Source organism: Poecilia reticulata, chromosome 9, assembly GCF_904066995.2.
Source record: "Poecilia reticulata chromosome 9, P_reticulata-male-v2, whole genome shotgun sequence".
NCBI lineage: Eukaryota > Metazoa > Chordata > Actinopteri > Cyprinodontiformes > Poeciliidae > Poecilia > Poecilia reticulata.
The window spans coordinates 13,144,639-13,158,122 of record NC_088838.1 but is presented as its reverse complement, the minus strand read 5'-3'; the positions used below and the strand labels follow the sequence as shown (position 1 = coordinate 13,158,122).

Genomic DNA, 13,484 nt, shown 5'->3' with positions numbered 1-13,484 from the left:
CGTTCAGGAGAATCTCTGCCACACAGAACAACCCAACACAGCTCCTCCAGACTAGCGTCAGCAACTATTAGCAACACACACACACACACGCACACACACACACACACACACACACGCACGCACACACACACACTGATGTCAGTCGATCCAGCAGTGCAGTCACCTGCCATGTTGTAAATGTGTAAATAATTGTCTGTTGAACCTTTTGTTGTTTCAGAGTAGACCTTTCATTTGTCTCAGCAAGAAGCAGATGCAGGCAGTAATTTGAGGTGCCTCGAACTGAAGGCACACTAGGCTTCAGTTGCCACAGAGGCAGCAAGACTTCAGAGGCTCCCGCACTTTCGCTATGAAAAGGATGAGCTGGCTGGCAGAGATCAGTAATTAACTATGAGTCAAACTGAGCATTGAGAAAATGCTGCTAACAAAGAGGAGACCGTCGCACAACCTAAGTGGCAATTATCGCAAATTGTTTGGCAACACAATTGCCTCATTGTTTCAAGTAGATTATGAATAGAAGTGATATTCTCTATGACTCCCTCCAGATGTAGCATTTAAAATTTCTGTCTTTTAACGAAGGTTTAAAGTCTTAACTGCCTTTTTTTTTTTTTTTTTTTACACGGAGATGCGTGAGTCATTGTCACAAGCTTTACCAAGCCTGAGTGATATCGGAGTCCACCAACCGTTACCTTCAGGCAATGAGTAAGAAGTGGAAGACTTTTTAAATGGCAGACATTAGAAGAGGAAACGCACGCCGTACAGGCATCCTGTTAGGGAACCAGGAAATTAGATGAAAATCTGACAAAAATGAAAAGGTCATTTTGGAGGAAAAAAAAAAAATAGCTGGTGCCGACTGTTGGAAGAACAGATGTGGGGGGAAATGATCTGGGTCACTGCTGCAGCCTTCCCCATGGTGACCGTCAGGAAAAGCCATACATCCGTTTGGTGGCAAGGGCGGAGTGGAAGGCCCAGTTTTTGGAAGGAGGTTCTGAAAATGTAAGAACATCGCAGGATAATCATGAATCAAAGGAGCACTCGGTTACACTGATGAAGTGGATAACTGCGATGCTTTTAGCAAGTTGTTAGACATGTTTTCACAGATTTGCTACAAAGCACTCTCGAGTGTACTAAAAAGCATTGTCATTAAGGATTGCAGCCCGATTTCAGCTGTGAAGAGGCTTAAACACATCCGCATCGTTAGGCTTTTGTGCAAAAAAATAATAAACTCTTCTTGATGGAGAGGCTTCAGAGCATTTCTCATTGTGCTAAATGGACTAAATGTCAGTTAGCACGTCAGGGATAAATGTCCTACTTTGCTGAAAGCCACAGTGACCATTAGGTAGCCTACCTGCGTTGCCATTTCCCCTCTGAGATTGCATCATGAGGCTATTAGCTTCTGGTCAAAGCACTGAAATTTGAACCAGTACCTCAGTCTTGCAGCTGCAGTCTTTTTTTGTTTATTATTCTGGTGATGTTCTATGTAGACAGGTCGGTGTTCTTTAAATGTCTGGCTCTTGGCAGATGCACAAAATGGAAAAAAAAAAAAAAAACATTTAGGTGAACACTGTGGATGCACCCAGCGAGGTGAAGGAAGCAACTGAAGGCAAGTCACATTGTAGAAAAACCTGTTAGAACAAGAAAAAAAAAAGAAAGAGATTCAAAACAACTCTGCAGAAAAAGTATGGAATGGGTTGCAGGGCATCAAGGTCGTCTTTGCAAAAGTCGTAGAAACTGAACATTTTGATCAAACGCGATTTTTCAGCTCCAAGTGAGCCAACGAGTTCACATTTACCTTGTGTGTTTTCTCTCAGCACAGTAGAACTGTAGACATGAGAAACATTTCTGAAATTCCTAACAGGTCTTCAGTGAAAAGACTTGCACATTTATCTATAACAGATTTATCATATTTACAATCTTAACTGCAAATTCGCGGCATCAGACAAGACTGTGCAATAATGTTTGATTTGAATCTATTAGGAAGCTGGTTATTATCCTGAGGGAGAATTTAGAGATTCTCATAATCCAAATTCAAGCACATTAAACAAAGCAAATGAAGATTTGCTACTTAAATTTCCACGGAGTTGGAAATATGAGTTTTCTGACAGTGATGTGCTGCAGAATGACGCCGCATTTTGAATCGTTGCTTCGCCATCCTCTTTCCAGTCCCAAGTATTGTTTTGCCAATTCTGGCATTGTTCCTCGGAGACAAGTGATCTATAAATGTGGAGCGCTTGAGTGGCTCACAACATGCTGAGCCTCATTTAATGGTGCTGGGAGCTGTTATTGAGCTCAACCAGTCAAGTGTTTGTTGCTAAAAACAGAAAATTCAACTGAAATTGCATTATTTTGTAATTTTCCTGTCAAAAATAAATAAAAATTACCAGGAGGGCCTGGGGGTGGACTTCAGCTTCAGTTGTTTGAAAAATAAAAACACAAGCACTTACTTGGTAGTGTTATTATTTTTGGATCATAAATGTAATAACAAATGTTGATCAGTTGAGCCTATGAATAAACCGAAGGGTCTTTTGTTAGTAAAAACATCAACAACAAAAAAGAAATTCTGCACCTCTTAAGTTTTCCTTGAATATCTAAAGGAGATCTCAAGCAGTTCTTTTAATTTTCCATCATGTTGTTTATTCAATATTTGAAAAATAAAATAAAAAAGATTTTGACACAAATACAAATACATTTACAAAGACATTTAAAGGTTAAAAATAATTAAGTCAAAAATCATTGGAACTCAAATTGAAAGACAAAATGTTCATTTGCTGTTTAATCAAAGGCGGTTCTGTTTGCCTCTTCGGTGCCCCGGGCAAAGCAACCCCACGGGCATATGAATTTTTAATATTAATAAAATGACAAGGAAATTGCTTTCATGGGGAGAGTACAAGGAGGAAAGGAAACCACTGCTCTCTAGGAAAATCATAAGGGCTAGTAGACTGTGACAAAAGGCATGTTTGTTTTAAAGCAAACAAAGCAACAAGAACCTCATGCAAAACCGTGAAGCAAGGACGTGTCATGGTTGGCAGATCCTTTGTTTGAACTGAACCTTCAACATGACGATGAGACAAAATGTATTTATTCGACAGTTAGTCACTGACGCCCCCCCCCCAACAAGGAGGGAAACCATTTACTACTAGAGAAATGACCTGTTCACAGAAAGTCGAGTGGAAGGAAAATGTGTGGCCTAAAAGCAAATACAAAAGTAACAAGGACAACTTCAACCTTTGGAGGAAAGTGAACTGAAGCTCATCCTATAATTGTAGGGGGATTTATGAGGAGCGTAATTCAACTGGAGTCAGTTCTTCAAGAGCCGCTGCACAGACATTTCCTGGACAACTGTCATGTTCCTCTTGTTGAGGCATTTCCTCACCCGAGACAATGCCAGAAATGCCTGGGCATGATTTCATTGCTTTAAAGCTGCAGTGTGTAAGTTTTATAAAGAATAAGTTTTTACATGTTTGTTAAAACTGTCACGTTGTAGTGACAGTGTAATATGAGACAGACAATCTGTGAAAAGATTGATCTCCTCCACTTTCTCCTTATCAATGTCTGAAGTAATGAGCGTCATTTAGTCGCTGATAAATGAGCTAATGGCAGAGAAACAATTTACAGTCCAGGAAAACTGTTTGTCAGTGGCTATGCCAGCTAGCCTTAGCATTTAAAACTGGCTCTGCTGTTGGATAAAAGCTGCAGTGGCAGCAGAGAGGAAGGAGGAAGGAGGAGTGGTTTGAGCCACACATGATTGTGACTGACAAGCGCTAAGACCTGCAGGCTCTGATTGGTCGATTCTAGAGCACTGGGAGAAAGCAGAGAAGCTTGATTTTCTTTCTTTTTTGTTGCGCAGATTATCTCTCACAACATAATCTCACAACATGATACCATCTTCAACAAATACGTAAAAAAAAGTAATAATAATAATAAAAAAGGTATAGAAAAAGTTACATGCATTTACATGCAGCTTTAATTGCAGCATGTTGACCTTTAAATATTGATCAATGACAATTTGATAAATTGGATTTGTGTCTACAAATGAATTTCTGCTAAACGCCACAGCCAACTCTGCATACAGAAATAAATAAAAGAGTATAATAACCTTTGGAAAAACACTGGTTGTGGCGTTTCATCATATTTCCAGAACAACTGATTGCAGGTTTTTATCAAGTGACTTTTCGTTCATGACAAAGGGTTTGAACTTTCTTGCAGACAGATTGGACATAAGCAGCCTTACTTGTTCTCAACATCTCAAGTAGAATCTGGCTATCAGGAGCTCCATCAAGGTAGGAGGTTTTTGTACTTTTCCCAGCCGGCACCACCACTGATTACAACTGTCTTTATAGGAGCGTGCCTGAACCTTGGAAACACTAGATGAAACTCCCGTGGCGAGCAGAATCCCATAAGGATCTGGACCATGTCTGGTCATAGCTTCACACAATGATGGGGATTCAGGATCAGCCCATCCCTGCAACCTTTTCCTCTGCTGCAAACCGGCTTGCTAGAGAAGAAAAAAGAAACAAAACAAAAACTGAGATTTAATTTACATAAGTCAGCCACTGCTCTGAATGTACAGCTAAAAAAAATGCCACTTAGTATTCACATAACGTCACATCCTTGTCCCTTTGCCCTTTTTACAAATATCTAAGCATAGAAGGACACAATTCAGCCCCTGCAGTGACGTGAACAATAACAAAAAAGAGACATTTTGCCCATGAAGAAAACTTATTTTTACAAAAATCATTCGTGACTCATATTAGCAATCAGAAAGCAGCTGTTTCACGTCTCCTTTCGCCTTATCAAAAACATTTATCAAAACCTGGTCAAATGTGCCTTTTTTTTTTACATTCCCCGGAGAGAGGGATTACTTATAAGATCACAAATGGAGCTAAAAATCTCTCCAACATTATAGATGCTGCCTTTTCTCGGGTGAGGACGTTTGAGTTTTTCAGATGGATTTGAGGGCGCCGTCAATCAATTTCGACTTGACAACTAAAGCGATCCGTCTGCGAGAGCCGAACTTGTTGATTTTTTTTCCTGCAGCACACAAACCCGCGCGCTTATCTGAGTCTGACACATGAGCAGTAAAGTAAAAGCGCACATCTTGCTGCAGCCTGCATCTGAGAGAGGAGCGCGCAACGCAGCAACTCCTCACAGGAGGCGCACAGAAGCTCGCCTGTCTGCGACTAAAATCTGGGATATTGAGCATAAGGTAAGAGGATTTAATCGTCTTTAAAACAAAATGTGTCGTTTTTTTTTTTTTTTTACCCAAAGATAATTTAGCCTGAGCAAAAGTGAGGACTGGATAAATAGGACACAGAGAGAGAGAGAAAAATTACGCGCGAGATCGCTTGTCATTTAAGGGAATAAGTAAAGTTCTTCAAGTATGTTTGTAAATCTTTCCATCGGTCTGTAACCACTTATGTCCAGATGTCTTGCCTGACATTTTTTTCTGCATCCCATAGAGACAGTGGCGATAAATAAACACCTTGAATTTCAGGGGGGCAGGGGGGGAGCCAATATGAGAAACAATAAGTATCAATCGGCACTACTGTCTGCATTTTTGTCTAGATTGTGTAAAATTTATTCCAAGCACAAATCGGCATTTTTAGAAGAAATGCGTTCCGTTAATCTGAAATCCCACGCGCTGAACCGTTTATTTCAAGCGTCCTTGTTGTTTAAACTGAAAATCTTAAGAAACAAGTCAGACTTTTTAAATGCTGCCTGCACAACTGGGAGCATCACCACATCCACACCGCGGCATCATCTGCTCCTGCTGCAGCCTGCGCTGTCTGGCAAGCTGCAATTAAAACCCGCTTAACAGCTGATTAGAAGAAACAACTACACGCATTTGACGATAAATATTGAATCACCTCGACTTATAATCAAATGATTTTTTTTCCCTGTTTGTTTGTTGTTGTTGTTTTTAATATCCGTGTTTATATGCACTGATTAGAAAAATAATTTTAGCAAGGTTTGAATAGATTCGTTCTCATCGTGCATTTGAACAGATATTGGTTCATCTTGTAATTCATCACCATCCACCTAATTTAAACTGCCTGAATACAAATTTTGAAAATGCAAGTTTTTCCTCATCAATTTTTTTCCCCCCACCTGAGTCAATTATCCCAATCCTTTCCCTGCCCATGCCACGCACTGCTGGGCACTTCAGACCGCATGTATATCCTTCAAACATCCTTACATGAGCTAAATATAGTGCACCCAGAGCCACCATCTCTGGCATTGTGCACATGGACGCTGCGCAGAGCAGAACGTGGATAGCAGTTTGTCCACAGCAGGTGAGTCACGCAGCAGGATTTGTTTTATCATTCAGTGTTTGAGCTGAAGGTCTGCTGGAGCTATGCAAGCTGAAGAGAGCTCTTCTACAGTATCCTTGATGTCAGAATTACACTGCAGCTGCAACTTTCATTCATGTCTTTGTGGTCTCTAAATATGGCAGTGAAATTATTCCATTTGAATGTGTCACTTGAATCGTTTAGTCAGGGATTCTCATTGCTCACACAAAGTTCTGAGATACATCAAGAGAAAGACAGAAGTGTGGCCTCAACACCACCGCTACTGTTGACGCACAACTAAGCCCACTTTACAGCAGCAGGTTTTCTACTATGACTCTGATAGAAAGATTAAAAGGGGTTTGTTTAAATTGAACTTCATACCATGTTATAATGTTATTCCCTCATCCAAAACATATCTGGGGTGTTGCTTTAATCTCCGGTGGCAGCCGTTCAGGAGAATCTCTGCCACACAGAACAACCCAACACAGCTCCTCCAGACTAGCGTCAGCAACTATTAGCAAATAGCTGGTGAAACTTAGCATCTGCTGAGCTCAATATACGAACCACTTCTCAGTCCAACGCTCCCAAGAATGTTTATGGACTACATATTGAGAAGCACTGTTGTCCATCCATCTTCTTGCACCCTTGTCCCTCAGTGGGGTCGGGAGGGTTGCTGGTGCCTATCTCCAGCTAACGTTTCGAGCGAGAGACGGGGTACACCCTGGACAGGTCGCCAGTCTGTTGCAGGGCAACACAAAGACACACAGGACAAACAAACAACCATGCACACACACACACACTCACACCTAGGGGCAATTTGGAAAGGCCAATTAACCTGACAGTCATGTTTTTGGAGAGAACCCACGCATGCACAGGGAGAACATGGAAACTCCATGCAGAAAGACCCCAGGCTGGGAATCGAACCCAGAACCTTCTTGCTGCAAGGCAACAGCTCTACCAACTGCGCCACTGTGCAGTTGTTATATATATATATATATATATATATATATATATATAGTTACAATGAAGTAACTATGTTTTTTTTGTATTATTTATTTTGAATTATGTAGATGATGCCTAGCTTCCCACTCATGCATTCATATATATATATATATATATGCATATATACGCATATATATATATGCATATATATGCATATATATATATATGCATATATATATGCATATATATATATATATGCACATATATATATATATATATATATATATATATATATATATATATATATATATATATATATATATATGAATGCATGAGTGGGAAGCTAGGCATCATCTACATAATTCAAAATAAATAATACAAAAAAAACATAGTTACTTCATTGTGCTATACAAGCACCATATGTGCCTGGAAAACACAGAATACCACCACTTTAAAAGGTAAATAAATAAATACAGTGGAGATTTCACAACTCTCAAACTCTATTTAAAAACATCTATTTTCAGTAATGCCTCAGCATATGGTGTCCCTATTAACAAGAAGGCCTTGAGAATGTTTTGTGCGTGTGTGTGTGTGTGTGTGTGTGTGTGTGCGTGCGTGTGGGTGTGTGTGTGTGTGTGCGTGTGTGTGTGCGTGTGCGTGCGTGCGTGTGTTATTCACAACAAATAAAGGTACCATAAACATTCAATTAAAAGAACCAGTTATCTGTGCAGACTTAATCAGTTAAGATCTAGCCTCTATAAATGCTGCATGCGAGATTTTGAACCAGTAGTGACGTAACGCAGTAGACCTGAAAAACAGTAAAGTGTTTAATTAGCACCTATTTCAGCCACTTGTGGAGTAAAGTTTTCTTACTCACCATCCAATCCTGTTGAATAGAAAGACAAATAAGGAATATTAAAAAAAATGGAAGAAAAACTTGATCAAGCTCTATTACGGATAACTTCTGTTTTTGCTTCTTTTGATCCTCTTTGGCCAGAGGGCCCACTACAGTAACTCCACAGTGAATGTTTGACCTCACGCTGCACATGACAGTAAACATGATTTCCTGCCTCCAGGTCCACACCGTCCTCTCTGGATGGAGGGCACAGGCAGCAGCTGGACAGCCGAGCACAGCGCCACATTCGTGCAGCGCGACGACGGCGGGAACGACACGGCTCCGGTGTTTGAGGTGGTGCTGCAGAACAGCTCCTCCACGCGCATCCCTCAGTTTGCTGGTGTGGAGCTACTTCAGTCCTTCAAGCTGCTGATAATACCCTGCTACACCCTCGTGGCAATCGTAGGCATCTTTGGCAACTACCTCCTCCTCTATGTGATATGCCGCACCCGCAAGATGCACAACGTCACCAACTTCTTCATTGGAAATCTGGCTTTCTCTGACATGCTGATTTGTGTCACGTGCGTCCCCTTCACCCTGGCCTACGCTTTCAACCCTCACGGCTGGGTGTTCGGCCGATTCATGTGCTACCTGGTGTACCTCATCCAGCCGGTGACGGTTTACGTGTCTGTGTTCACGCTTACTGCCATCGGCGTGGACAGGTGAGTTTGTCAACATGTGGATAGCTCAAACACAGAAACAACTATTAGATTGCAGTACAGGAATTATGAAAGAGTCACAATATGCAAGCTAATATTTAAATTAAGTCAGAGCTTCAAGCTTACCAAAAGCTAGTTGGAGGACACAGCATACATGTGGAAAAAGATAAAACGCCCCGAGTCTGAAAAATTAAGGTTCCACCACGTTGCATGGACACAGTACTCCAACAGTGAAACATGGTGGAGGCAGCATCATGCTGTAAGGATCCTTTTTCTCATGGTTTATTGGGAAGATGAGCCAAAGATAAAGGGGAAATCCTGGAAGAAAACTTGAGACCTGAGACTGTGGAAAAGGTTCACCCAGCAAGCCTTCACCGAGAGACAGAACTACGATGGAATGGTTTAGGTCAGAGGAAGTTTGTGTCAGAATGGCCCAGTCAAAGTCCAGACCTAAAGTTGCTACTCAACTTGACTGAACTTGAGCTATGCCGCTAAGGGGGATGGGCAAAACCTTTAGATGTGCAGCTGCAAAGCCGAGAAAGGCGGCTCTAGGAGATATCGACTCTGGGAACTGCATAAAAATGTTCGCCTCATGTTTTAGATTTTTGAATGTGTAAAGACACATCCATACCTGCGTTTTTCCTGCGTTTGTCACATTAATTTCAAATAACACACACACTAAAGTTTGTGGTTGTTAATGCAACAAAATGTGAAAATAAAGAGTTGTGAGTACTTTAGTTTGCTGCACTGATTTATTCAGAATTAAGGCCCTTCCACACGTCCTCTTAAGAAGGGGACATGCATGAGAGGATTAGAAATCTTAAGGCCGTTTTCTATGTGCAAGCAGGGCTTTCGATGAAGATTTCCTGTCATCATAAAAGTGTTTTTTTCAATTCTTTCTCAGAGTGTTCTTCGGCTCTGAGCAGATATTATCCATTAACCTCGTCTGTTTGGTTTATTCAGATGTAAATCTGCCTGAATGTAGGACAAGCAGGATGAAAGATGATTTGTCATATTGTGATACATTTTCACTGTTGCTGCGTTGCACAAAGTCTACCCTATCTGACCCGAATACTTTTGAGGCCAGAACAAAGTCAGTCGTATTTTCCCGGTTGGAAAGTACGCATTTTGCTTCCAACAAGCAACTTCTGAGCAGGTTTAATTTGCAGCGCTTCAAAGCTTACAACAATATGTCAATTCCTAATGGCAAGCATTGACTGAAGTTGCTCGTCTTCCACCCCTGCAGAGAGTCATGTACGTTGACATTTATTCCCCATCAGTTTCCATCCGTCTCTTGTAACTTTCGTTCTGCTTCCTCTCAGATATTACGCCACCGTTCACCCGCTGAAGAAGCGCATCTCCGTGTTGGCGTGTACCTACCTTCTGTCTGGGATCTGGCTGCTGTCCTGTGGCCTCGTGGCTCCTGCTGTGGCTCACACCTACCACGTGGAGTTCAAAAACGAGGGCTTCACCATCTGCGAGGAATTCTGGATGGGTCAGGAGAGAGAGCGTCTGGCTTACGCCTACAGCACACTCCTCATTACCTACGTCCTGCCTCTGTCGGCGCTCTGCATCTCCTACCTGTGCATCTCAGTCAAGCTGAGGAACTGCGTCGTGCCGGGCCACCACACCGAGAGCCAGGCGGAGGCTCAGCGCCTGCGCAAGCGCAAGACGTTTCGCCTTGTGAGTCTCGTGGTCGCAGCTTTTGGCGTCTGCTGGATGCCCATTAGCGTGTTCAACGTCCTGCGTGACATTGACATTGATCTTATTGATAAGCGCTACTTTCTGCTCATACAGCTGCTCTGCCATCTGTGCGCAATGAGCTCGTCTTGCTGTAACCCTTTCCTCTACGCATGGCTGCACGACCGCTTTCGCGCCGAGCTTCGCAAAATGTTCACATGCCGCCGCCGGATTGGCATCTCTGCCAACAACTGCGCCACAGCCAGCGTGGTTTTGTGAAGCTCCTCTTGCTTCGTGCCGCGGTCGAGTAGATTCGTCTCATTCTGATAACTGTCTGATCCCGTTAAGTTTCAAGTGCAGAGGAGATCTTGTCAACCGTATCTCACTTAACCTTAAAACAAAATAAACAAAATAAAACAACCCCATGTTCTACACTTTTGCTTCGCACAACTGGGCATTTTTTTACTACTGAGAAGCAAATGATTGCTTCCTGGAGTGTCGCTCCCAGTCGCTAACATTTGGCCATGACGTTATGTACGAAGCTTATTGGAAATTGCCTGCATTGTAAACAACTATCCTCCACTATGAACAGAGAAGTGGCGAGCAGAGCAAGGCTGCTGCTAACATTTGGAAGTGTGACCAACGTGGACTGAACGGTTTCATTCACGTCCTCCGTTGCTGTTGCTAAAGCTACAGGCAGACTACAGAAAATCTACGTCATCGTTCATAACTTCTCCTTCTGTTCGCTGATTGGCCAGGATGAATTTCAACCAGAGAAATCGAGATCAATGGGAGAAAGCCCAGTCAGAGCACTGAAGGGAGATGAGAATCTAATGTAATTGCGTAGAAAGGCAATGGCCAGGCTAGCTCAGAACTCAGTGTAGCCATATAATGTAAAAATGTAAAGTGTCCCATTTGGTCAACTGTTGTTTGCTTACACACTGAACTGAAAATAAAATAAATTAAAAGTATATTGTTGGGATGTCAAATTTGATTCCTTTCTCTTTTTTGTTTATTTATTTTAATATGTTAAACAAATAGTTGTGTAGGTTTTTGTAAACTTTCATAATTATGGCTCACAGCTTTAATCCAAACCTGAAATTCAATTTCCCCAAACAATTTTTACTGTTATGTTTTGTCCTACATGATCATGTAGGGAGATTGATGACTTAGCAGATTATCTGGAAGATATTACAACTTGCAAAAGATGTAAAAACAACCTTGAAGGGATTGCAAATCTAAGTTCATTCAAGAGTTTGGTGGAAATTCACAAGACGTGGAATGTGGGTGGAATCAGTGCTTCAAGAGCCACCAGACACAGACGTATTCATCTGTCACATTCCTTGTGTTAGGCCACCTGTAAAACCAGACACAATGCAAGAAGAGCCTCACCTGGGCTAATGGGGAAAACAAAAAGTTTTTCTACATGGTTTAACTGATGTAGATATGTTTTTTACAACATTTTACTGACCATTTGAAGGTTTGCCTTCTCTTCTCCTTTCACACTGTAACAATTCTAATGTTGCGTTGTGGTAGTGTATGGGTGTTGCTAATTGGTTGAACAAGCAGCTTGATATTTCATCAGGGGCATTCATGACAGATGACAGAAAAAAAAACCCAACTGCTGATCACATGCAGCAGCCACTTACTGGCAATAAAAGAAAGAAAGAAAGATTAAATGTGAGCTCACTGTGGTGTAATGGTGCGGCGCCGCGTCACACCATCACTTCTGGGTCTAAAAGCATGAATGCTGGGTTAATTTTAGACCTGTAATTGTAGGCCTGAGTGTGTTTGTGTATGGTTGTTCTCTGATGGATGAGCAATGTGTTCAGGGTTCGTCCCACTGTAAACACAACTATGAGCAAAGTGACTATAGAAAATGATTGAGTTAAGAATTGTTGGTGCCAAAAAAAACTCGCATTGATTATTAGAGGTGATCATGAGTGTTATTTAAAGTTATTATCCAGTATTTTATTTCCACTAAATGTATTGACTTTAAAAAAACAGTATAATTATAAATAAATAAATGTTAATTCATCTTTGTGTATTTTATGACATCACAAGAGGAATGTGAATTGAGCTGCACTATGGCAAATGAACAACGTTTCGCATATTATAAAAAACATTTTTATAACACATTTTCTCTAGTGTTGCTGAATGTTTCAACATTACAGGCATGTACCATGAGTTGTGAATATTTTTCAGCTTTTTTTCACCTTCAGTGAGTTGTGAGCACATCAGCTCTGATGCCTGTCTGATACTTCAGCTTATTCTGGTTTCTGAGCGCCGAGAAGTGGGAGTTTTGTCTCGTCTTTCCTTTACTGTTAATTAGATCGATGACATCAAAGGCCTTCTTCCTTTTTGCTTGTCTAAACCGTGGCTGAAAGGTTCTTTTTTTACAATAATGACCTAGAAGTAAACATGAAAAAGTAATGATTAAAGTGCAGGCATTCTGTCCTTAAAAATAGTGTTTTCAACATGAAAGTTTTCAATAGTTGTGTGTTGCCAAGTAGCTTCCATTTCATAGAAGTGTTTGTCTTATAGTTGAAGTATGAGACAGAGGCATGTGCTTGGAAATTGCTTTTCTGAAATAACCTGTTTGGTCCAAATAAGAATATTTATAAATCTTTGAAGGCAAATTTTAGACTGGTACCACTGTACATTTCTTTTTTTTAAAGAAATACCTTTACATTCATTTCTGGAGTTCCTCTTTCAACCTGAACATTTGAAACATTTATTGTTGTTGACCATCTGCACCTTGCAGGATGCAACTGCTAAATCTCTTCTTAGACAAGTCAACTTTGATCTATTTTTCACTATCATTCTCAAACCCAGATGAGAAGAGGATTTAAAAACGAAAAAAAAAAAAAACCTTGGATTGTTTGATTTAGTACAAGCCGTTGCAATAGGTCATTGCATGTTTCCATGGAAACACCTTGGATCCATATCTTGTTGGTTATGACAAGCAGCATTCTTTCCTTCTTAGTGCAATTCAAAACTGGCACAGGTGGGAAAACCCAG

The 13,484-nt window shown here is 41.0% G+C and overlaps 1 protein-coding gene across 1 annotated transcript; it reads left to right on the top strand.

The window, feature by feature from the left end:
• Positions 1-4,675: 4,675 nt before the first annotated feature.
• prlhr2a (prolactin releasing hormone receptor 2a) lies at positions 4,676-12,064 on the top strand. Its single transcript, XM_008419044.3, has 3 exons — positions 4,676-5,203; positions 8,306-8,786; positions 10,106-12,064. The coding sequence occupies exons 2-3, from the start codon at positions 8,326-8,328 to the stop codon at positions 10,740-10,742; spliced, it is 1,098 nt and encodes a 365-aa protein (XP_008417266.1). The 5' UTR covers positions 4,676-5,203; positions 8,306-8,325; the 3' UTR covers positions 10,743-12,064.
• Positions 12,065-13,484: the final 1,420 nt, after the last annotated feature.